General features: G+C 43.0%; 1 protein-coding gene and 1 long non-coding RNA gene across 2 annotated transcripts in view; both read left to right on the top strand.

Annotated features, from left to right (window-relative positions):
- Window positions 1-22,042, top strand: part of COL17A1 (collagen type XVII alpha 1 chain) — a 63,709-nt gene that overhangs the window by 19,108 nt on the left and 22,559 nt on the right. Inside the window, exons 6-24 of the mRNA XM_040438059.1 lie at window positions 41-88; window positions 239-274; window positions 3,343-3,390; window positions 5,578-5,721; window positions 5,803-5,961; window positions 6,048-6,119; window positions 7,384-7,485; window positions 7,580-7,669; window positions 7,949-8,107; window positions 8,688-8,768; window positions 8,861-8,899; window positions 9,348-9,527; window positions 11,491-11,688; window positions 14,587-14,625; window positions 17,369-17,395; window positions 18,051-18,077; window positions 19,385-19,447; window positions 19,621-19,725; window positions 20,826-20,888. Coding sequence (XP_040293993.1) covers window positions 41-88; window positions 239-274; window positions 3,343-3,390; window positions 5,578-5,721; window positions 5,803-5,961; window positions 6,048-6,119; window positions 7,384-7,485; window positions 7,580-7,669; window positions 7,949-8,107; window positions 8,688-8,768; window positions 8,861-8,899; window positions 9,348-9,527; window positions 11,491-11,688; window positions 14,587-14,625; window positions 17,369-17,395; window positions 18,051-18,077; window positions 19,385-19,447; window positions 19,621-19,725; window positions 20,826-20,888 — 1,680 coding nt within the window. The remainder of the gene's footprint in view (window positions 1-40; window positions 89-238; window positions 275-3,342; window positions 3,391-5,577; window positions 5,722-5,802; window positions 5,962-6,047; window positions 6,120-7,383; window positions 7,486-7,579; window positions 7,670-7,948; window positions 8,108-8,687; window positions 8,769-8,860; window positions 8,900-9,347; window positions 9,528-11,490; window positions 11,689-14,586; window positions 14,626-17,368; window positions 17,396-18,050; window positions 18,078-19,384; window positions 19,448-19,620; window positions 19,726-20,825; window positions 20,889-22,042) is intronic.
- LOC121005368 lies at window positions 6,514-7,130 on the top strand. The gene is made up of 2 exons (XR_005779927.1): window positions 6,514-6,593; window positions 7,049-7,130. It is a non-coding gene; the product is annotated as an uncharacterized LOC121005368 (long non-coding RNA).

Raw genomic sequence — 22,042 nt, 5'->3', positions numbered from 1 at the left:
TACTATATGTAAGTCATATATCTGTGTCCTGAAATTCTAGGAAGTTCTAGTGGGAACTCATCACCAGAATACACCAGAAAAGAAATGGGTAGGTACCTGCACGCTCTATAGAGGAAGATTTACGTGAAATTCATTGGATTGTCCTGGGTGGTGGGCATATATTTTACTTAGATATGACAAATATCATTATCTATGGGCAGCACTTTTAATCAATAACAATTTTTGTAATTTTTTGCAGCATCCTCTTCAACTAGAGGTCGTACTCAGAGCAGAGGTGAGAACACATTAGAGGTACACGTTGTATTAGTAAGCAGAGGATGAAACAAGACCTCATTGAGGGAAAAAGTATCACTAGTTTTCCATGGACTGTACAGAAATATATTCAATACCTAATTGGTATCTCATAACCTAAAGGTCCTTTCACACCAGGCCAATTATCAGAAATGAATACCTATCAAAAAAACTACCAGACCGTATAAATTATAATATAAATTTATTGACAATATACATAAAGGAGAACCCATACATAAAGAATAGGCGCAAGGAAAAGTGGCATCCACAAGAGGAAGACACAAGGGCAGTGATTCAACATAACATTCACAATAAATAACAATAAAGTGCCAAATTTGTCAAACATATAAGACACAGAATCAGTTACCCATATGTGCTTCCTCAAGGATGGCGCCATTCTGTGTCTCTGTGTCTTATATGTTTGACAAATTTGGCACTATGCACTTTATTGTTATTTAATGTGAATGTTATATTGAATCATGGCCCTTGTGCCTTCCTCTTGTGGATGCCGCCTGTCACGGATGCTGTTTGCAGAAAGCTGGAACTTATAAATAAACATCCGACTGGCTTGATCCCAAACTAAGGAGCATAAAGGTGACCCCTATAAAACTCTAAGAGTTCACCCTGACTGCTAAGCACATACAATGGTCTCAGAGGTAGACGATTGCATGCCCTCGTACCTAGACTGTGTGACACCTGAAAACCCTATAATAGTGAGGGGACATGACCACCGGCTCCCTGCACTTAATACGGAGGGAGTCAGGGTCACCTAGAATCAAGCCAGCAAGCAAACACAATACATCAAAGGACTTATCTGAACAAGCAGTAACAGAAGTCTCCAGCAGTGATCACTTCAATCCAGGAAGTAGTATAAACCGCAAAGTGAGGCAGTATGGGAGGGAATATAAAGGAAAGAGGATTAGTCTAAATAGGTGACACCTGGGAGAAGGAAATGAGATGACAAAGTGAAACCAAAACAAAGAACATCATGCAAAAGGTAGAAAAGGACATCTGTCCGACCTTTTCACAGAACTGGCGGTGACACCGCCTTTCCCTGCACCTATTCTTTATGTATGGATTGTCCTTTATATATATTGTCAATAAATGTATTTATAATTTATGCGGTCTGGTAGTTTTTTGATAGGTATTCATAGTGTGGCACACCATAGGCATATGTGTAACTTTTTATACATGGTGTTTACATACATGGGCTTAGTCTAAATTTTTATGTTTTCATTGGCTCAAATTCATTTTTGGTGACAATTATCAGTAATGATCGTGAATGCTCGTTCCTGATAATTAGCCCATGAAAATGTGCAATTGATCAGACAACAAATGAGGAAAATCATCGCCGTACATGCACGGTGCTTGGTGCTGGGTTTTAATCTGGAGCACCATACATGTAGGTACAGGATTAAAGCTCCTGCAATCTATCAGGAGCAGGTCAGGTCCCCAGCTGTCAGTGAGAAGTTTGAGGAGAAGACAGAAGGAGTGTAAGGCTACGTTCACACTTGCTTTGTTAATTCCGATATTGAGATCTGGCAGAGGATCTCAATACCGGAATTGAACTGATCCGTTTTGATTTTACACATCAGGATGCATCTGTTCCGTTAGGGCGCGGTTGTGTGAAATCAAAACGGGAAAAAACAGATCCGTCATTAAATACATTGAAAGTCAATAGGTGACTGATCCGTTCCGTAAGTCATTACCATTGATTTAAATAGTTTTTAGCTGTGGATCCGTTTTTTTCCCGTGTTCGGTCACAAAACGGAATGCTGCTGGAACGGAAGACATCCTGATGCATACTGAACGGATCTCTTTCCATTCAGAATGCATGAGGACTAAACAGAAAGGTTTTTTCCTCTGCCGGATCTCAATACCGGAAAACAACAACGCAATTGTGAAAGTAGCCTAATACAATTTCTGCCTTCTCCTTTCCTCTGTTCATAGCGCAATGCAGTAAATAGATGGAAGTGGCTATGCCGATTCCTCTATTGGATGTCTCGGGCCTAAGAGAGCTGCTGGGTCTTAGCAGACCCAGATCTGCTCTACCAGTTACAGTGGAAATAGTGCAAAATGCAATAAAAAAAGGTGTCAGTGTCCCCAAGAGGTCATTAAAAGATGGTAAATCACTAAAAAGTGTCTTCTCATAAAGGAGTTAAAGGGGTTGTGCAGCCTGTTTTGTATTCATGACCTATTCTAAGGATGGGTCATCAATATCTGATCAGCGGGGGTCCGACACCCGGGACCCCTGCTGATCAGCTCTTTGAAGATGATGCAAGCGCTGCTTCCTCTTCATTGCCGACACATCTTTTCCCTTGTAGCGGTGGCGTAATGTAATTACAAGTACTAGCTCCATTCAAGTGAGTGGAGCGAGTACTTGTAATTACACTACGGCACCGCTACAAGGGAGATGACACGTAGTGTAATGACGAGGAAGGAAGCAGTGTTCACATGGAGGCTTCCTCCTCTTCAAACAGCTGGTCGGGTGTTGGGGTCCTCCGCCAATCAGATATTGATGACCCATCCTGAGGATAGGTCATCAATACAAACAGGCTGCATGACCCCTTTAACGGTATCCATGTACAGTAGGTAATGCCTAAACTATTTTACTGGATTTTAAAGGGTTTTCGGGCTTCATGATATTGATGGCCTATCCTGAGGATAGTCCATCAGTATCAGATCAGTGTGGGGTGAACTCTCTGGACCTATGCTGATCAGCTGGGGCACTTGTGTTTATTTGGGTCCATCTATCTGCACATTGTCTACTTACTAGCGGAAGCGCAGGGTATTGCGGCTTTGTCCTTTCAGTTGAATGAGAAACCGATGTAATGCCCTTTACTGCTGCTACTAAGTATAGATGGTGTGCAGGTAGAGGCATTGGTGGTGCTGCTGAGTGTTGAATGGACCTCCACTCATCTGATACTGATTTGCCGTCAATATTCTGTTCCAACACTGCCTCTTCCGTGAATATTTTTCTCATATGTTACCTTCTCAGGCCAAACCGCAATTTAATTTAATTACCCAATTTTATTGCTTCTTATTTCACAGAGACTGAAATCCGCACTCGTCTCCAAAGTGCATCACCCTCCACAAGATGTAAGTGATGCTCTAGTCGTGTCCAGTTTGTCAGATTTGTCAGAATATGAGACTTATATCCTACATGAATCAGGGAAGGAGCGAGGAGGATGCTGCAGCTTGTTGCCCAGGTTCTACAAGAGGAGAGCAGCAACAAACCACTCTGTCATTGACAGGGCATTTAGGTCATGGTTAGGGGAGTGAACTGAAGTTTTTCACGCTCATAATAATCTCTTTTACCATTTCATAAATTTTACTTCCATTTTTGTGGAATCATTGTAAAAATTGTTCTAATAATCATGACAAATACAGCATCTAATAATGTCAATTTTTAAAGGCTATGTACACGTTTGGGGGCAATTTTTTTAATTATTACATTGTACTGATTTGCCTCCTCACTCTGAAGCCTAATGCAGGCATGCAGTGTGGAAGACCGCCCCTCTGTCTTCTGTTTATTACTAAAAGGAAGACAGACAAGCCCTAGCAACGGTCTTTTAAGGGAGCAGTGGAAAGGGACAGAGGACATTAATGAAAGCTGTTATTATAAGGTAATTACAGATCTTTTGACAATCATTGACAGACTAAATCAGGTATACATGCCGAGCTCTAATAAACTAGCAAATAATAAAAAATATAACGGATACCCTTTAAATAAGTGTTTATGACCTCTTAGTAGATTAGAGATAAGGTTTATTAGATGACCGGCACAAAGTGAAAGTACCAGTCACACAGTTAGAAAAACAGTTAACCCTTTGTGACAGAACGGCACAATATTTTTAATGAAGGCCAATTGAAAATATGATTTTTAGCCACAAATGAGTAAAATGCAATCATAAACAAAAATTGCCTCCAAAGGTGTACATAGCCTTTAAACCTTATGTGCATGGCGACACAAAAAGTTCCTGCAGTTCCATATACAAATAGAACCAACATATACCTCAGATATAACCGTATAAGATAACTAGGGGCCTAAACATACTAATTGCAACTCCTATCCAGACCAGCCCAATAGCCCCCATAAATGATGCAAAAATATTCACATGTAATATATCTTTATTATTACAAAAGTTAATAGATAAGGTGAAAACAAAGAAAGAGGAGGAGGAGGTAACTAGTAACCCCTGATAGAGGGAATCGCACAGGTACTCCTGACAAAGCCAGTAGGGTGGCGAAACGCGCGTTGGGGCATAGGCATAATTCTTGCCTCGGGTACCTCGCTCATCATGGGTAATCTATCATGGTTTCTCACAGTATTATTGATCTATTAATATACAATCTTTGTGTGGTTTTTGGGTCTACCATGACTTGATTATTGGATGACTTGATTATTGGACACTCTCCTGACAGGTCACTGGTTCTCCCAGACCACCTGCATGCAGTTTCATCTCCACTGTATGTTCACTAATATATTGACTGCGGGCACTTTGTTCCTGTACATTGTATCTATGTTCACTGCCGCTAGCATCAGTGGTTACTTGTAGCCCCTGTATACACACTTTGATATGTGGACCCATTGACACATTCATGTGTCGTCCTTGACCGGACACGGCTCTGGCCTGATACTGGTCCCCATTCAACGTGTGCATATATTGGTCGCACTATCTATTTATATCCTTTTTGCTCAATGTCAGTTTAATTTATCTTCATTGTGCATCTTGGGGGCTATATCTACATGTTTTACCCAGGGATATATATACCAACAATTTATTTAGCTAAGTAGCTGTGCGATTCCCTCTATCAGGGGTTATTAGGAGTGAGGAGATCTATTTACCTCCTCCTCCTCTTTCTTTGTTTTCACCTTATCTATTAACTTTTGTAATAATAAAGATTAATTACATATTACATGTGAATATTTTTGCATCATTTATGGGGGCTATTGGGTTGGTCTAGATAGGAGTTGTTCCATATACAAAGCCATACGCACTCCAGGTGTCACCATATGGTGCTCTATACGATACCCATCCCTGGAATCAATGCTTTTAGCGAAGAATAGCTCTGTAATATAGTATCCAATGGAGCGTGCCACAATTTGTATAGATATACATTGTGGCCTCATAGAAGTTTATGAATGCCATATTATATACTTGGCAGTTTGTAGGCCGTGCATGAGCCCATAAAAGCAGTGCCATGCACTTTTCATAGAATTAAACAACACAATCAAATAATGCTATAGCTGATTAAAATTATGTATGGATGTGTTATCTTCAGGGACAGAACTTGATGATGTAAAGAAACTAGTGAAAGGTGGTCGCTCCACCAGCGTCAGCCCCACCAGGTCACCAACTAATACCCTTCCCATTCCCAAAAAAGCAACAGTGGAGACAAAGATGATAACTGAGAGCTCCCAGTCAGGTGAGTTTCCTCCAGAGAACTTCTCGTCAAACCATCCTGTCAACACATCGTATTGACATAATCACTGACTCTTTCATATAGTTTCAGGGTCGTATGATACAACCATAATGGAATCGGCTCTCCCATCCTTCATGTGGACCTCCACACTTCCTGCAGGATCCTCCTCGGCTGGCTATCACAACAATATGGCCAACATGGGTTATGGGTCTTCTATGATGAATGCCCATTCCTCAGGATCAGGTGAACACCAAATAGATAATGTACTATTTATTTTGGTTGTTTTATATTCTTTTTTATCTAACCTGAATTCTGTTCTTTCATTTCAGTATTTGGAGTCCCAAACAACCTGGCCCCCAGCTCTCCTACCCTACATTCAGGGATGCATTCCTCCTCTGCTGGTAAATACCATATCATTTCACATATTTCTCAACTCCTTTCCATTCATATTTTACAGATATTGTGTGAATGAATTATCTGGTTTAGGGAGTTCCTCATTTGGACCTCCCTTAAAAAAGGAGAGCAGCTACAAAGAGTGTCTCTCTCTGGAGTACCCGGAATGTCTGTGCATTACACGGACATCATACTGATTTCAGTGGGCATCATGTAATACTTCATTTATACCTGTGGTGGTGCTGCAGGAAAATTAAGCACTTCCTGTTAGTTTCCTCCACAGATTACAGCCATTCACGACAGGTCCAAGCAGCAAGACACCTTGTGATCAGTTTATTTTCTAGGGTCCTTCCACCAAAAATGGAATATCCAAAGCAGACTAAGGCTACTTTTGAGACCCAACACAGGATCTCAAAACCTGAATAAAACGCTTCCGTTTCATTTAATACATCCGGATGCATCAGTTTCGCACAGATCGGGTTGTATTAAATAGTAACTGAACAAACCGGATCCAGCATAAAAATCTTTGTAAATCAATGGGCTGTCAGATCAGTTTCTTCGTTACCGATAAAACTGGATCTGGCACATTTGACTTAGGCCTCTTGCACACGAACGTACGGTGGGTCCGCAATACACGGGCACCGGCCCGTGTGCACTCCGCATGACGTATGCAGACCCATTTACTTGAATAGGTCCGCAATCACGGAGATGCAGAATGGAAGCATGGATCGGAACCCCACGGAAGCACTACGGAGTGCTTCTGTGGTGTTTCTGTCCGTGCCTCCGCACCGCAAAAAATAGAACTTGTTCTATTTTTTTGCAGTGCGGACAGATCACGGACCAATTCAAGTTGAATGAATCTCGATTCGTCCTGGCCGCCGCACGGACCTTGCCCGCACGGAACAGATGCACAACGTTCATGTACGAGAGACCTTAGATTGATTTTCATGCCAGATCTGGTTTGTTCAGTTTCCGCAGAACGGACACAAAACCGCAGCTTGCAGCGGTTTGTGTCCAGTCAAAAAATTTAACAGACTGCAACGGAAGACATTCTGATCTGATTTGTTCTGTTTTGTCCCCATTGACAAAGAATGAGGACAAACCGGAAGCGTTTTGCCCTGGTTTTCAGATCCCTTGCCAGATCTCAGATTTTCTTGACCGTGGCACTTATGGATGTCATGATGAATTTCTCACAATATATCATTTTTATGATTTTTTTTTTCCATCTATGTATGAATGGAATCTTACCACATGGCTCTGGTTTCTTTACAGTATTTGGTATGCAAAACAATTTGGCCCCCTTATCCTCCCAATTCACTGCATCAGCTGCAGCCCCTGTTGGCAATAGCTCAGGACAAGCCGTAAACACCTCAGGTCAGTGTGTGGATCATGATTGATGACCTTACTCCAAAAACAATGAATGATTGGGGACATGGTAGATTCAGATTTATTAATATAATCTTTTTAGGTCTTTCAGGGTATGGAGTACAGAAGAATGTCACACAGAACACCCAAAGCTCAGGTGCAACAATCAGTGGTGGCACCACCTCTACAACTGGTGAGCATCTAGGTGGCTTTAAGGGGGGCATTAAAGGTAGAATTAGCAACAATTAAAAGTGAAGCCTATGCAGGAGATAGAGCTGCCATTAGCATACACCATGGTTCTGGAATTTGCTACACCTGGAGATATGTGACATAGAGTTATGGTCGTGGGACTAGATATCTGGAGACTTCTTTATTGATCTGTCATTCCAATGACCTGAATCTAAAAGGAAAGAGACAAAGGAAAATATTGTAAAAGTCTGTCTGCAAATATAATTGTTCTTCTATTTTTCAGTTACCACTTCTAAAGCCCAAGGTGATGACCTCCTCAGCAAAGAATATAAGTTTCTTCTGCTGGAGAAAGAAAAGGCCCCAGCTAAGAAGGAAGGAGACATGCTGATCATGTCTAAGGACAGTGGCAAGGTCTTCACAGCCACCTCTGGTGGCAGCTCAGGTATTTTTGTTTGTCTCCTGTCAATCCACTATTGCTGTCTTCTTCTAATACCCATTTGAGCCTTAATAACATTTAGAAGGTACACTTTTGTGACACTCTTGTTTGAAGTGTTGTTGGAGGGACAGGAGCAGGAGTCATAGCTCTGGGGAAGTGTCCTTTCGTACAGCGTGTGTCCTTCCTACTGCAGCTTTCTCCTTATAACTGTCACAGTTTTTACAAGATGATAGGGCTGGTGGCAGTTGAAGGATGGAACTGAGCAAGTGTGACCACCCTAGAGATGTTACTGATGTGGACAGAGAAATAAGGAAGGGCAGCAGGTGGCGCTATACAGATGTATATTTATTGACTCAGTGTCTATATTCAATTTTTCATTATATGCATTTACTAGTTAGATCCAGGTGGTGGTTTGAAAAATGTTGAATATTTTTCGATGGGACAACCCCTTTAATTACTGCAACTCAACAATTACATTTTATCAGAATACTTAGTACCCAGTTGGATGCATTACCATGATTGCTTATGAATGTCATGAAGCCCTGGACATTATAAAGTTAATTTGTTTATATCTTTGCTCCTATAGGTTTATACTGTGAAGACACTCTAAAGAAAGAAAAACAATTAACAACAAGAATGGAAACCTCATATAAATCAGAAGCCAATGGTAAGAAATGTCATTATGGTGCTCATCATAGATGACACGTCACATATAACGCAGGCTATAATATTCTTCTGTATTTTTCCATCCTTTATTAGGTGGTTTGAAGGCAACAAAAGATAAAACCACATATGCAGGTAAGGGAAATCAAAAATTGTAAAAAGTCATGGTGAGAATGGAATCTATTATGCTCCTTCTTCTGATGTTAGTGAGAGCAAAGCCTATATTGGCAAATTCCTTTAAGCCAGTGAGAAGACTGTATGATTATCCATGGAGCCTCCACAGCTTCATACGATGGAGCCATAGATACACCATATGGCACAGTATTATTGTGGTATTCTCCAAGTGTGGTGTAACTTTTATAATATCTGTATGAAATCAGGGTTATACAGTGACACAATATGGCCCCATAGACTACTGTAGGTGCAGTTTAATGGCCACATACATCTCAGTGCTTATACCCAACCAGAATACACACTTTTTGAGGTCTAATGGTGGCCATTTTGGTTGTTAATGGGATCTCTTTATTGTACATGAAGGGTTATTTGCTCTGTAATGTACTCTATGATTCAACCTTGTTCTCAGAAATACATCGAGTCGATGGCTTGAAGGCTGGATCTGATTATTATGGGGAGAGTACGGAAAGTGGTACTGACAGCGTCTGTGGACCATGTGCTTCTTGCTGTAAATGGTGGATGTGGGCACTTGGTCTGATCTTGGGTCTACTTTTCCTTCTGGGATTGCTCTTCGGACTCCTCTCTCTGTGTAAGTGATCCAGTCTGATTAATTTTATGCTGACAAATGACATTTATGTCTTATACTATGTACTGTATGTGGGTCCTAAAATACAAGAGAATGATGGATGCAGGGCAGGGGCGGACTGGGAACTTAAAATGGCCCTGGAAAAAAACTAAACGTTATAGGTGAGCCCAGGTTGACAGAAGGTGGGGCAACCCAAGTAGGCAGGGTCAGCAATAACGTAGTGTAAAATACAGTCCCATCTGAACCATATACCACAGTGCAAAACAATATACTGCCCCAAAAATCCCTGCCATCAATAGATACCATTTTCTGTCCTCCTCCTCCAGTTGTTTCTGATTAGGATATGGAGCAGGGGGCTTAGGAGGGAGCTCATTATGTACGTGGCAGAGGGCTTGCTTGGCCGATTGGGCATCGGCCCACCGGGAAATTTCATTTCCCTATAAGGTCTATAGCCAGTCCACCGCTGATGCAGGGATAATGAGGTGTAAGGTTTGTCCAGATAATTGCGAATCCCGTTGCTATAAAGGGCAATGATCCCTTATGGCCGTATAACTACATGTACTCATGTGGTGGTCACCTAACCAGCAAGTCAACCTGATATCACATCTAGTCTGCAAAGATAATGGATTAAAGGGTTTTTCCAGGAGTTGGATATTGATGACCTATCCTCAGGATTAGGTCATCCATATCAGATCGGTGGGGGTCTGACTCTTGGTACGCTTGCTGATTAGCTCTTTGGGGAGACTGTGGTGCTCCTGTGAGCCATGTGGCCTCCTCGCAGCTTACCAAGCAAAGCATCGTCCATTGGATAGCACCAGTGCTTAGTATTGCAGCTCAGCCCCATTCACTTGGGAATGGGACTGAGCTGCTTCTAGACCAAGCGACCAATGAACATTACATCACAGGCCTAGGAAGAGGCCGAGGCGTTCAACGGAGTGTCATGGCCTCCTCAAACAGCTGGAGTGCCAGGAGTCAGACCACCGCCAATCTGATATTGATGAAACCTAGAAAACCCCTTCAATGCAGATACTGCATAGGTAATGGACTTGTCGGCTCTCCTGACACGTCTGTTTTAGAAAATGCACTCCAATTGGTGTTTTTTTTTTTTTAACTTGCTGGGGTTTTAAAAAATTCTGTAGGCATGAAAAATGCAATACAATTTAAAAGAACACACCATTATTTATTAAGGCGAAAAATGTTGCAAACCTTGTGTGGGAGAGTGAAACGTGGGTAGGGAAGGGTCCTGTGGGCCACACATTTCTCTTCATTTACTCCAGTTTTCTGGTGTAAATGAAGACAGAGATCTATGGCTGCTAGGAGCTGCCATAGATGTTAGTTTGGGCGCACAGACTGACGGAGGATGCGCCTGTGTCCTGCTATAAATTAGGTGCATTCCTCTGGCAGCCAGGGTATTATCAAGGCTGGCGTAGGAAACAAACGTCTTGATAAATCTGTGTTCTGCTTTTAGAATTCCTATAGACTTTCCACTAACCTCTGGAAGAAATGTTTTTTTTTTGTCAAAAATGCATATAAAAAAAATGTGGCAAAAAACACAAAAGTTCATAAAAAAACTGTGTGTGAGAACCTAGCCTTAAAAAAGTACCCCCTTCCCCCACACACCAATCAGAATGTGCTATAGACAAGGTGCCAGGTTTCCTTCACTGTTTATTTTTCCGTTCTTCTGATCTGTCAGAACAGAAAAATAAAGAAAAATATATGTTATCCTGAAAAATAAAGAAAAATATGTGTCATCCTGTATTTTAAGCATCCTTTATGCTCATTCATACACATTTGGCATCTGTTTTAGCTATTTCCATCTGAGATCTGTTATTTTAGATGAAAAAAAAAAGTCCTGCATGCACGGATATCTGTGAGAGTATCCCACCTCCATGGTCCAGGGAAATATATTGTGCAATACTGATCTGGGATAATCTGGGATAATCATAAACTGCATTTTGTAATACAGGGCAGGACGTGAAGAATTTAAAAGAACGTGTGGACAACCTACATGCACAGTCAAGTATTGGTCGCTTGCAGGCAAACCCTGCATTACTCGGCAGTCCCGATATGAATATGAATTTGGGCAGCTATTCCGACTCTTCAGGCAGTGACCAAAGAGAGGCCTTATGGCTATACATCAGAGAAAAGATGTCATCAGAAAGAGGTAATGTTTCATGTTAACTATTGTGAATCCTGATCAATAGTTGCACCTGCACAAACTGAATATGTAGCAGAGCGGAGTTTGTCATTTGGTCCTACTCATCTCTACTGTATATCATAATTTGTTATATGTGGTTTTCCATTTGGCTACAAATAAGGCTACTTTCACACTGGCGTTTCTGGGTCCGCTTGTGAGATCCGTTTCAGGGCTCTCACAAGCGGCCCAAAACGGATCAGTTCAGCCCCAATGCATTCTGAATGGATAAGGATCCATTCAGAATGCATCAGTTTGGCTGCGTTTGGTCTCTGTTCCACTTTTGAGGCGGACACCAAAACGATGCAGAGCCAAACGGATCCATCCTGACTTACAATGTAAGGCCTCATGCACACGACAGTATTTTTTCATGGTCCGCAAAGCGGGGTTCCGTTTTTCCGTGATCCGTGACCGTTTTTTCGTCCTTGATTTTTGGAGGATCCACGGACATGAAAAAAAAAAGTCGTTTTGGTGTCCGCCTGGCCGTGACACAATATGGTGCAATTTTAAACGGATCCATCCCCCATTGACTTTCAATGTAAAGTCAGGAGTTAATATGCCATAGGATCGGAGTTTTCTCCAATCCGATGGTATATTTTAACTTGAAGCGTCCCCATCACCATGGGAACGCCTTTATGTTAGAATATACCATCGGATTTGAGTTAGATCGTGAAACTCAGATCCGACAGTATATTCTAACACAGAGGCGTTCCCATAGTGATGGGGACGCTTCTAGTTAGAATATCCTACGAACTGTGTACATGACTGCCCCCTGCTGCCTGGCAGCACCCGATCTCTTACAGGGGGCTGTGATCCGCACAATTAACCCCTCAGGTGCTGCACTTGAAGGGGTTAATTGTGCATATCATAGCCCCCTATAAGAGATCAGGGGCTGCCAGGCAGCAGGGGGCAGACCCCCCTCCCTCCCCAGTTTTAATTTCATTGGTGGCACAGTGTGCGGCCCCCCCCCGGCTCCCCCCTCTATTGTATTAATATCATTGGTGGCCAGTGTGCGGCCTCCCTTCTCCCCCGCCCCCCCCCCCCCCCCCCCCCGATCATTGGTGGCAGCGGAGAGTTAGAAGCATCATACTTACCTGCGAGCTGCGCTGTCTGTGACCGGCCGGGAGCTCCTCCTACTGGTAAGTGACAGGTCTGTGCGGCGCATGGGAACGCCTCTGTGTTAGAATATACTGTCGGATTTGAGTTTTCACAAAGTGAAAACTCAGCTCTGAAAAAGCTTTCATACAGACGGATCTTCGGATCCGTCTGTATGAAAGTAACCTACGGCCACGGATCAAGGACGCGGATGCCAATCTTGTGTGCATCCGTGTTCTTTCCCGGACCCATTGACTTGAATGGGTCTGTGAACCGTTGTCCGTCAAAAAAATAGGACAGGTCCTATTTTTTTGACGGACAGGAAACACGGATCACGGATGCGGCGGCAAAACAGTGCATTTTCCGATTTTTCCACGGACCCATTGAAAGTCAACGGTCGTGTGCATGAGGCCTAAGTCAATGGGGACAGATCAGTTTTTTTACTGACACATAATGGTGCAATTGAAAACTGATCCGTCCCCCATTGACCTTCAATGTAAGTCAAGACGGATCCGTTTTGACTTAGACTTTTTTTTGAAAGAATAATGCAAACGGATCCGTTATGAACAGATACAAGCGTTTGCATTATCGGTGCGGATCCGTCTGGTCAGATACAAGACTTATCATCTTGAGTTATCATAGAGGACAAAATCTCCAAATAAACAGGCAAATTCAGCTCTGCTGCATCTCTAGTCACATTTTATCAACATTTAGAGAAACATATAGGTTTTGGCAATTTTTCACTGGAAACCACCAGAAATTATACTTCTCCTCCCTATCGACAGTATGTCACATTATTAGATAATATCAGAAGTGTAAATTAATCTAGGCGTACATGCCATAGATCCAGGACATGTGGCTGCTATGGGGCCCCTGGAGAGAGGGGACCAAATACAGGTTGGTCTGGCTCCCATTTTAGTGGGTGGTGAGAACCTGCCCATGGATGTGGGCTTCAAAGTTGCTGCAATTTTTGCAGAGTGGAAAATGTCATAAAATTGGATGGAGGCACCAGGACCTCTTTACGATGGCGGTTTGGAGTGCGCTGATGACAAGCAGCACCCCGAAGAAACCCAATTTTTATCTTTCTTATGAGACCATATGCAATCTACCTAATCTTGAAAATGGTTCCATAATTGTTTTTTAGTCCCTATAGCTTAAATGGTGGGTTCAGATGGTTACCTTCAAAGTAATCTGCTCTGGACAGTCCCTTGCCATATGTTCTATTAGGCCAGGGATGCTCAACCTACAGCCCTCCAGCTGTTGCAATACTACGACTCCCAGCATGCCCTATTAGCCGTAGGCTGTCCATGCATTAGGGGGGGTTGTAGTTTTGCAACAGCTGGAGGGCCGGAGGTTGGGCATCCCTGTATTAGGCCATGTGGAGGTAATAGAATGGAGGGAGTTAGAACAAGAAAGGGGATCTGCTGCCAAGAATGGCTCCTGCTATGGAGGGGCATGGGCATTATATGCACAGCCATGGATATATGTGGGTGTCATGTAATTGTTTATTCAGCATCAGGGAAAATGAGCCTTAGTGATAACGGCTGATCGAAGGAAGGTCCAAGTAACTGTACACGCTTGCCTAATAATTTACACTATCACCTAATTAACTTGATTTTATTTTTAAACTCCTCTAAGCTCCCAGAGAACACAGAGGTGCAATTAGAATTGAAATGTTAAGGAATTTAAGGAACGGCTGATGAAGTCTTATATATATTACTAATATCCTAATTGAATTTCTTATTCATTTTCAATTTTTGTGTTTTACAACAGGAACATTTGTTGGTCAGAGAGGTGAACCTGGACCAAAAGGTAAAATATTTTAGATCTTCTAATTAAATGTGAAAACGAAATGATTTCTGAGTAGATATAAAGAATAAAAAAAAATTAAAAAAAATAATAATAATAATAATAACAACAACAGAGATATCAACAAGTGCAAATCTCCGTACTCAAAATTTATAGAGCAAGATCATGGTGCAAATAGGTCCTGGTGTGCCTGTCAGCAATACAACCACTAGGTGGTGTTGTTGCCACACATCATTACTAATGATCTTGCTTATAACTTTCAGTGATCCAGTGCAGCAGCAGTGGGAGACAATAATATAGAGAATTTGCAGAATATATTTAAACTGGGAAAATGTATGGGAAAATGTAAATTTTTGCACATAAAAACTAACATATGTTGTGATTCAGTGCTTGCTGTCAGTGAACTGAAATATTCTTGTTGATAATCTTCACTGACCTAAAACCTGGATTATATTTGGCCCGGACTCCATTGTAGCAAACTCACAGGACTTGGGCTCACACAGAACTACCTCTATGGATATGCTATAACAGTCCATCAGTTCAGTGACTAGAACTACAATAGGTCAGGAGAGGTTTTCAATCTCTGAATGTAAAAATGTAAAAAAACGCAAGCAGATGTATTGAAATGGTGGAGACTGAAATGTAGTATGGGAAAGCATTATACAGTGATTAATTGTCATTTACAGAAGTCTGTACCATGATTTATGCAAAAACAATGAAAATCAGACATCATATAGTACATGACAATCTCTTTAAAAAAAAAAAGCTAGAACCAGTCCTGTACTTCACATGGATCCAGAGATCTCCCCATTCATTGCTCCGAATGCTCTTTAGGCTGGCAGCCAAGGGTGTTTCCTTTTTCAGGGGGCATGTCCTTTCTGCTGTAGCTCCCTCCCTATCACAGCTCAGGTGGTATCTCCTTTCTGCTGTAGCTCCCTCCCTATTACAGCTCAGGTGGTATCTCCTTTCTGCAGTAGCTCCCTCCCTATCACAGCTCAGGTGGTATCTCCTTTCTGCTGTAGCTCCCTCCCTATCACAGCTCAGGTGGTATCTCCTTTCTGCTGTAGCTCCCTCCCTATCACAGCTCAGGTGGTATCTCCTTTCTGCTGTTGCTCCCTCCCTATCACAGCTCAGGTGGTATCTCCTTTCTGCTGTAGCTCCCTCCCTATCACAGCTCAGGTGGTATCTCCTTTCTGCTGTTGCTCCCTCCCTATCACAGCTCAGGTGGTATCTCCTTTCTGCTGTAGCTCCCTCCCTATCACAGCTCAGGTGGTATCTCCTTTCTGCTGTAGCTCTCTCCCTATCACAGCTCAGGTGGTATCTCCTTTCTGCTGTAGCTCTCTCCCTATCACAGCTCAGGTGGTATCTCCTTTCTGCTGTAGCTCCCTCCCTATCACAGCTCAGGTAGTATCTCCTTTCTGCTGTAGCTCTCTCCCTATCACAGCTCAGGTGGTATCTCCTTTCTGCTGTAGCTCTCTCCCTATCACAGCTCAGGTGGTATCTCCTTTCTGCTGTAGCTCCCTCCCTATCACAGCTCAAGTGGTATCTCCTTTCTGCTGTAGCTCCCTCCCTATCTCAGCTCAGGTGGTATCTCCTTTCTGCTGTAGCTCTTTCCCTATCACAGCTCAGGTGGTATCTCCTTTCTGCAGTAGCTCTCTCCCTATCACAGCTCAGGTGGTATCTCCTTTCTGCAGTAGCTCCCTCCCTATCACAGCTCAGGTGGTATCTCCTTTCTGCTGTAGCTCTCTCCCTATCACAGCTCAGGTGGTATCTCCTTTCTGCTGTAGCTCCCTCCCTATCACAGCTCAGGTAGTATCTCCTTTCTGCTGTAGCTCTCTCCCTATCACAGCTCAGGTGGTATCTCCTTTCTGCTGTAGCTCTCTCCCTATCACAGCTCAGGTGGTATCTCCTTTCTGCTGTAGCTCTCTCCCTATCACAGCTCAGGTGGTATCTCCTTTCTGCTGTAGCTCTCTCCCTATCCCAGCTCAGGGGGCATGTCCTTTCTGCTGTAGCTCCCTCCCTATCACAGCTCAGGTGGTATCTCCTTTCTGCTGTAGCTCTCTCCCTATCACAGCTCAGGTGGTATCTCCTTTCTGCTGTAGCACCCTCCCTATCACAGCTCAAGTGGTATCTCCTTTCTGCTGTAGCTCCCTCCCTATCTCAGCTCAGGTGGTATCTCCTTTCTGCTGTAGCTCTTTCCCTATCACAGCTCAGGTGGTATCTCCTTTCTGCAGTAGCTCCCTCCCTATCACAGCTCAGGTGGTATCTCCTTTCTGCTGTAGCTCCCTCCCTATCACAGCTCAGGTGGTATCTCCTTTCTGCTGTAGCTCTCTCCCTATCACAGCTCAGGTGGTATCTCCTTTCTGCTGTAGCTCTCTCCCTATCACAGCTCAGGTGGTATCTCCTTTCTGCTGTAGCTCTCTCCCTGTAACTGTCACAGCTTCTAAGGTAGATATGGCTGGTGGCAGTTGAAGGATGGAACTGAGCATGTGCGACCACCTCAGCAGGTGGATGTTCACATTACTATACAGAATAAACACCAGGATGCACCTGGAATTTCTCACAACTGGAGTATTTTTTGTAACGCAGAGTAAATTACAAAAGTAACTAGATTTTATGCTGAATTATATTACAATAGTATTTATTGGTGGCACAAAACCTTTAAGACAAGACATTATTATGTTTACTGCCTTGTAATATTATAAGTCATTTCAGCTTGCCTCAAATGCTTTGTGTTGACTTTCAGGTGACACAGGAATACAAGGAGAAAAAGGTTGGATATCTGTATTATTTCTTCTCCTATTGTATACGGTAGACTGCTGTAACAGGATATACTGGGAACAGATTGATATCGAGGGTGGATGCTTGAGGGCCAGAGGCTGGGCCTACAGCCCAATGGTTAGCCTGTGTGAATCATGGCAGAACTTATCCAAACCAACTGTATCATGGCTATGGTGGTAGTAAGGGGCCCCTATCATCTAATGCCTGGGGAAGGGATCCCAGTTTGCCCCTGCTTGAGATCAGGTGCGTAGGTAAAGGCTCATGGGCCCAGGTGCAAGAGTTCAGTTTGGGCCCCTCTTTCCTTAGTGCTTTGTCGCCAGGGGCAGGGAATCACATAGCCTTCATGCTGCCTGTGGCAAAAATTGAAATGCCAAATTCTTGACCTAACCCCTTCCCTCCTGCCAGAGGTGTAACTTGACCAGCATACGCTTTCTATAACACCGGTGTCTTCTTATGCGGCACAAGTGTCTTTGGGCCCCCTCAGGCTCCTGCTACATCTGCACGTCATATAGCTACGCCCTTGCTTGAGATGTCCAGATATTATATGTAGTAAAGTTCCGTTTTCCTTGGAAGATGATGTGTAGATATTCGGTTACTTTCAAGTTTTACAGTCAATAATCGATTTATGTTTTATTCTACTCTAACAGGTGACAGAGGATACTCAGGTCCCCAAGGTAAGGAACAAGTGCTGAGGAAACACTTGTGTGATCTTCCGTAATACAAGTGTGATAGGTCCTGAGAGGTGGATCAGGTATTGCCAATAGTCAGTGGGTACAACTACTATAGGTGCCTTCTAAGTAGTCAACCATGGGACTATTTAGGGAAAATACCATGCCACATATGTTGGTGGGAAGATGGGCCAGCTCCACTCCTCTTTATGAGCCTCAATGGAACATTTATATTGCTGACTCAAAAAGGAGGAGACTGTCGATAGGAGGGTGGATCCATGTAGATTAAGAAAATAGCCTTAGTACTATCGGTGGAGCTTTTGATCCATGGGTGGAGTTAATAGAAATTTGACGTGTCTAGTAAAAATTAATGACAGTTCCATTCAGGACCAGTTTTAGTGGGATGGGAAACTGGGCAATATTTTTCAGTGGCTCCCAAGGATAGGACCACCTGGAGCAATCTGAGGGTGGAGCACAAAACCCAGCCCCAGTAGTCTAGAAAATATGTCTAGTGAACAATAGTCAGTATTATGTGGACACTGCATGGGAGTATTATTTTGGCACTAGATAGTGATGTTATTTGAACATATGACATACAATATATGACAGTGTTATGGGGACATTATAGGATAGGATATGAATTACATATTGTATGGAGGTATTACTGTATATTATATATGTAGGATGTACATTTATAAAATAGGATCTAAAGCCTTGCTTTGCTCATTGCACAGAGTACAATTTACTATAAAGGTAAGGTTTAGGCAGACAGGAAAAATGTTGTCTTATGAGCTGCAGGTTGAGGATCCTGACTGTTCCTTAAACACAAGATTTTAAAGGAGTAGAATATATAGATGAATATCTGATCGTGGGGGGATCAACTTCCGGCATCGCTGTAGATCAGCTGTTTGAAAGGCCATGGCGCTCCGGAGAGCTCTATGGCCTCCCCACAGCTTACCAAGCACTGCGCCATACACTGTATAGTGGCTGTGTTTGGTATTGCAGCCTAGGTCCATTCACTAGAATGGGACTGAGCTGCATATAGGCAATGTGACCAAAGAACGTGACGTCTCTGGCCAGGGAAGAGGCAGCAGTGCTCTTTGGAGCACCACAACAGCTGATTGGTGGAGATGCTGGGAGTTGGACCCCACTGATCAGATATTAATGACCTATCCTGAGGATAAGTGATCAATATTCTACTCCCAGAAAACCCTTTTAAATTGTTCTTATATAATCTATTCTGTGTTTCGTACTAGTTTTTCTGCTGCTCTTAATCCTTTAAATTATTAGAATTTTCTCATCTTTTCTCATAGGAACGCCCGGTCTTATTGGTCATCCAGGAGCAGATGGATCTAAAGGACAGAAAGGAAGTGCAGGTAAGAAATACGGAATTACTGGTGAAACAATCCATTATAATAAGAGTAAAATGGTTAAGTGTTAATTATTACAGTATATGGAAACCAAGCAGGTTTGAGTGGGTGGGGAGTGTTTTTGATATTTTTGACTGTAGTATTATAAAATTGATGTGCCATGCCCATGGGTTTTATAGGTGATCCTGGTATCGAAGGTCAACATGGGCAAAGAGGAAGAGATGGCACACCTGGACCTCGTGGAGAACCTGGTCCTCCTGGATTTGGAGAAAAGGGTGACAGAGGTATAGTATTTTGTGTAACATAGTAACATAGTACATAAGGCCGAAAAAAGACATTTGTCCATCCAGTTCGGCCATGCAAGTTGATCCAGAGCAAGGCAAAAAAACCCTGTGAGGTAGAAGCCAATTTTCCCCACTTTAGGGGAATAAAAAATTCCTTCCCGACTCCAATCAGGCAGTCAGAATAACTCCCTGGATCAACGACCCCTCTCTAGTAGCTATATCCTGTAATATTATTACACTCCAGAAATACATCCAGGCCCCTCTTGAATTCCTTTATTGTACTCACCATTCTGTGAATGAGTAAATTCAATTAGAACAGATTAGGAAATTAGTGGCTATTAGATGTTAATATTATAGAGGGGGAGATGGGTGTCAGAGCACCTACATATAATGTGATGGAATGGTAGTTTTGTTCCCTTTGACTTACAAGTGGACTCTAAATTGTAAGTACAACGTTATCTTTGCCATCAGGAATACTGTCATGGATGTATAACAGAGATTAGGCTACTTTCACACTTGCGTTAGGAGCGGATCCGTCTGGTGTCTGCACAGACGGATCCGCTCCTATAATGCAAACGCTTGCATCCGTTCAGAACGGATCCGTTTGCATAACCATGAACAAAAAAAAAAAAAAAAAAAAAAAAATTTTTTTTTTTTTTTTTTTTCCCCCCATGATAATGCAAACGGATCCGTTCAGACTTTACATTGAAAGTCAATGGGGGACGGATCCGTTTGAAAATTGAGCCATACTGTGTCATCTTCAAACGGATCCGTCCCCATTGACTTCCATTATAAGTCTGGACGGATCCGCTCGCCTCCGCACGGCCAGGCGGACACCCGAACGTTCAGGTGTCCGCTCACTGAGTGGAGCGGAGGCTGAGCGCTGGCAGGCGGATGCATTCTCAGTGGATCCGCCTCCATTGAGAATGCATCAGGGCTGGGCGGCTGCGTTCGGGACCGCTCGTGAGCTCCTTCAAACGGAGCTCACGAGCGGACACCTGAACGCAGGTGTGAAAGTAGCCTTAGTTTGTCAACTGGCCCTGCCGTTGGGATATTTCAAACTTCTCATATTCAATAAGTCTTATCAATTTGCTCAACAGGCTTGCAAGGAGAACCAGGGTTGCCAGGATCTGCAGGCATTCCAGGACAAATGGGACTTAAAGGTAATAAATAAATTACATGTATTATATATGTATGTATATATATATTGATAAAAATTATTTGTGTCCATCCACCACAGCAAGGTGACTTTTTACTGGATGGGAACCTATTCTATATGATACCTCTTTGTGCCAACCAGCCTCTGATTTAGGGATCATGCACATGAACGTATTTTATTTCCGTGTCCGTTCCATTTTTTTTGCGGACCGTATGCGGAATCATTCACTTCAATGGGTCTGCAAAAAATCGGAAGTTACTCTGTGTGCATTCCGTTTCCGTATTTCCGTTCCGCAAAAATATAGAACATGTCCTATTATTGTCTGCATTACGGACACGGATAGTACTGTTCTATTAGGGGCCAGCTGTTCTGTTCCGCAAAATACGGAATGCACACGGACATCATCTGTATTTTTTGCGGATCCGTTTTTGTGGACCGCAAAATACATACGGTCGTGTGCATGAGCCCCTAGGGCGAGCAGGCTCCACATGTATACTGTGTCTGCTCTATTTGTTACCTCTCTCTGTGCCAGCAAAGGCTCAAGTGCATTCAGGGAGAGCAGACTACAGATATTAAAAAAATAAGCCTGTGGAAAGGATAGATTAATTAGGAGTGTACAACCAAAATAGAGGCAGTCAGACCGCCAAATGCAAACACAAAAGACAAAGTTAGTCTGCACATCCTGTAAAATGTAGTGCATGCACAGGTGCCCATCGCTGTGGCTGAAACTACAAAAGTAAAAACAAACACAATACGACAGCAATCTGCAAACAGAATATGTGATATAATGACTGTATAAATGAATATGAGGTACATCGCAAATATATTTTGTTCAAAATTATTTGTGCCCATCCGCCACGGCAAGGTGACCACTGACTGAATTGGAACTCTTACTGGATGAGAACTTACTCTATAATACCTCTCTCTGTGCCATCCAGCCTCTTAATTCAGGGTAAACAGGCTCCATATATGAACTGTATTAGGCTACTTTCACACAAGCGTTCGGGTGTCCGCTCGTGCGCTCCGTTTGAAGGGGCTCACGAGCGGCCCCGAACGCATCCGTCTGGCCCCAATGCATTCTCAGTGGAGGCGGATCCACTGAGAATGCATCCGCCTGCCAGCGCTCAGCCTCCGCTCCGCTCAGTGAGCGGACACCTG

The sequence above is a fragment of the Bufo bufo genome, chromosome 6 (genome assembly GCF_905171765.1).
Source record: "Bufo bufo chromosome 6, aBufBuf1.1, whole genome shotgun sequence".
In the NCBI taxonomy this organism is placed as follows: domain Eukaryota; kingdom Metazoa; phylum Chordata; class Amphibia; order Anura; family Bufonidae; genus Bufo; species Bufo bufo.
Note: the sequence above shows the minus strand (reverse complement) of the source record. Positions and strands in the feature narration are given on the sequence as shown.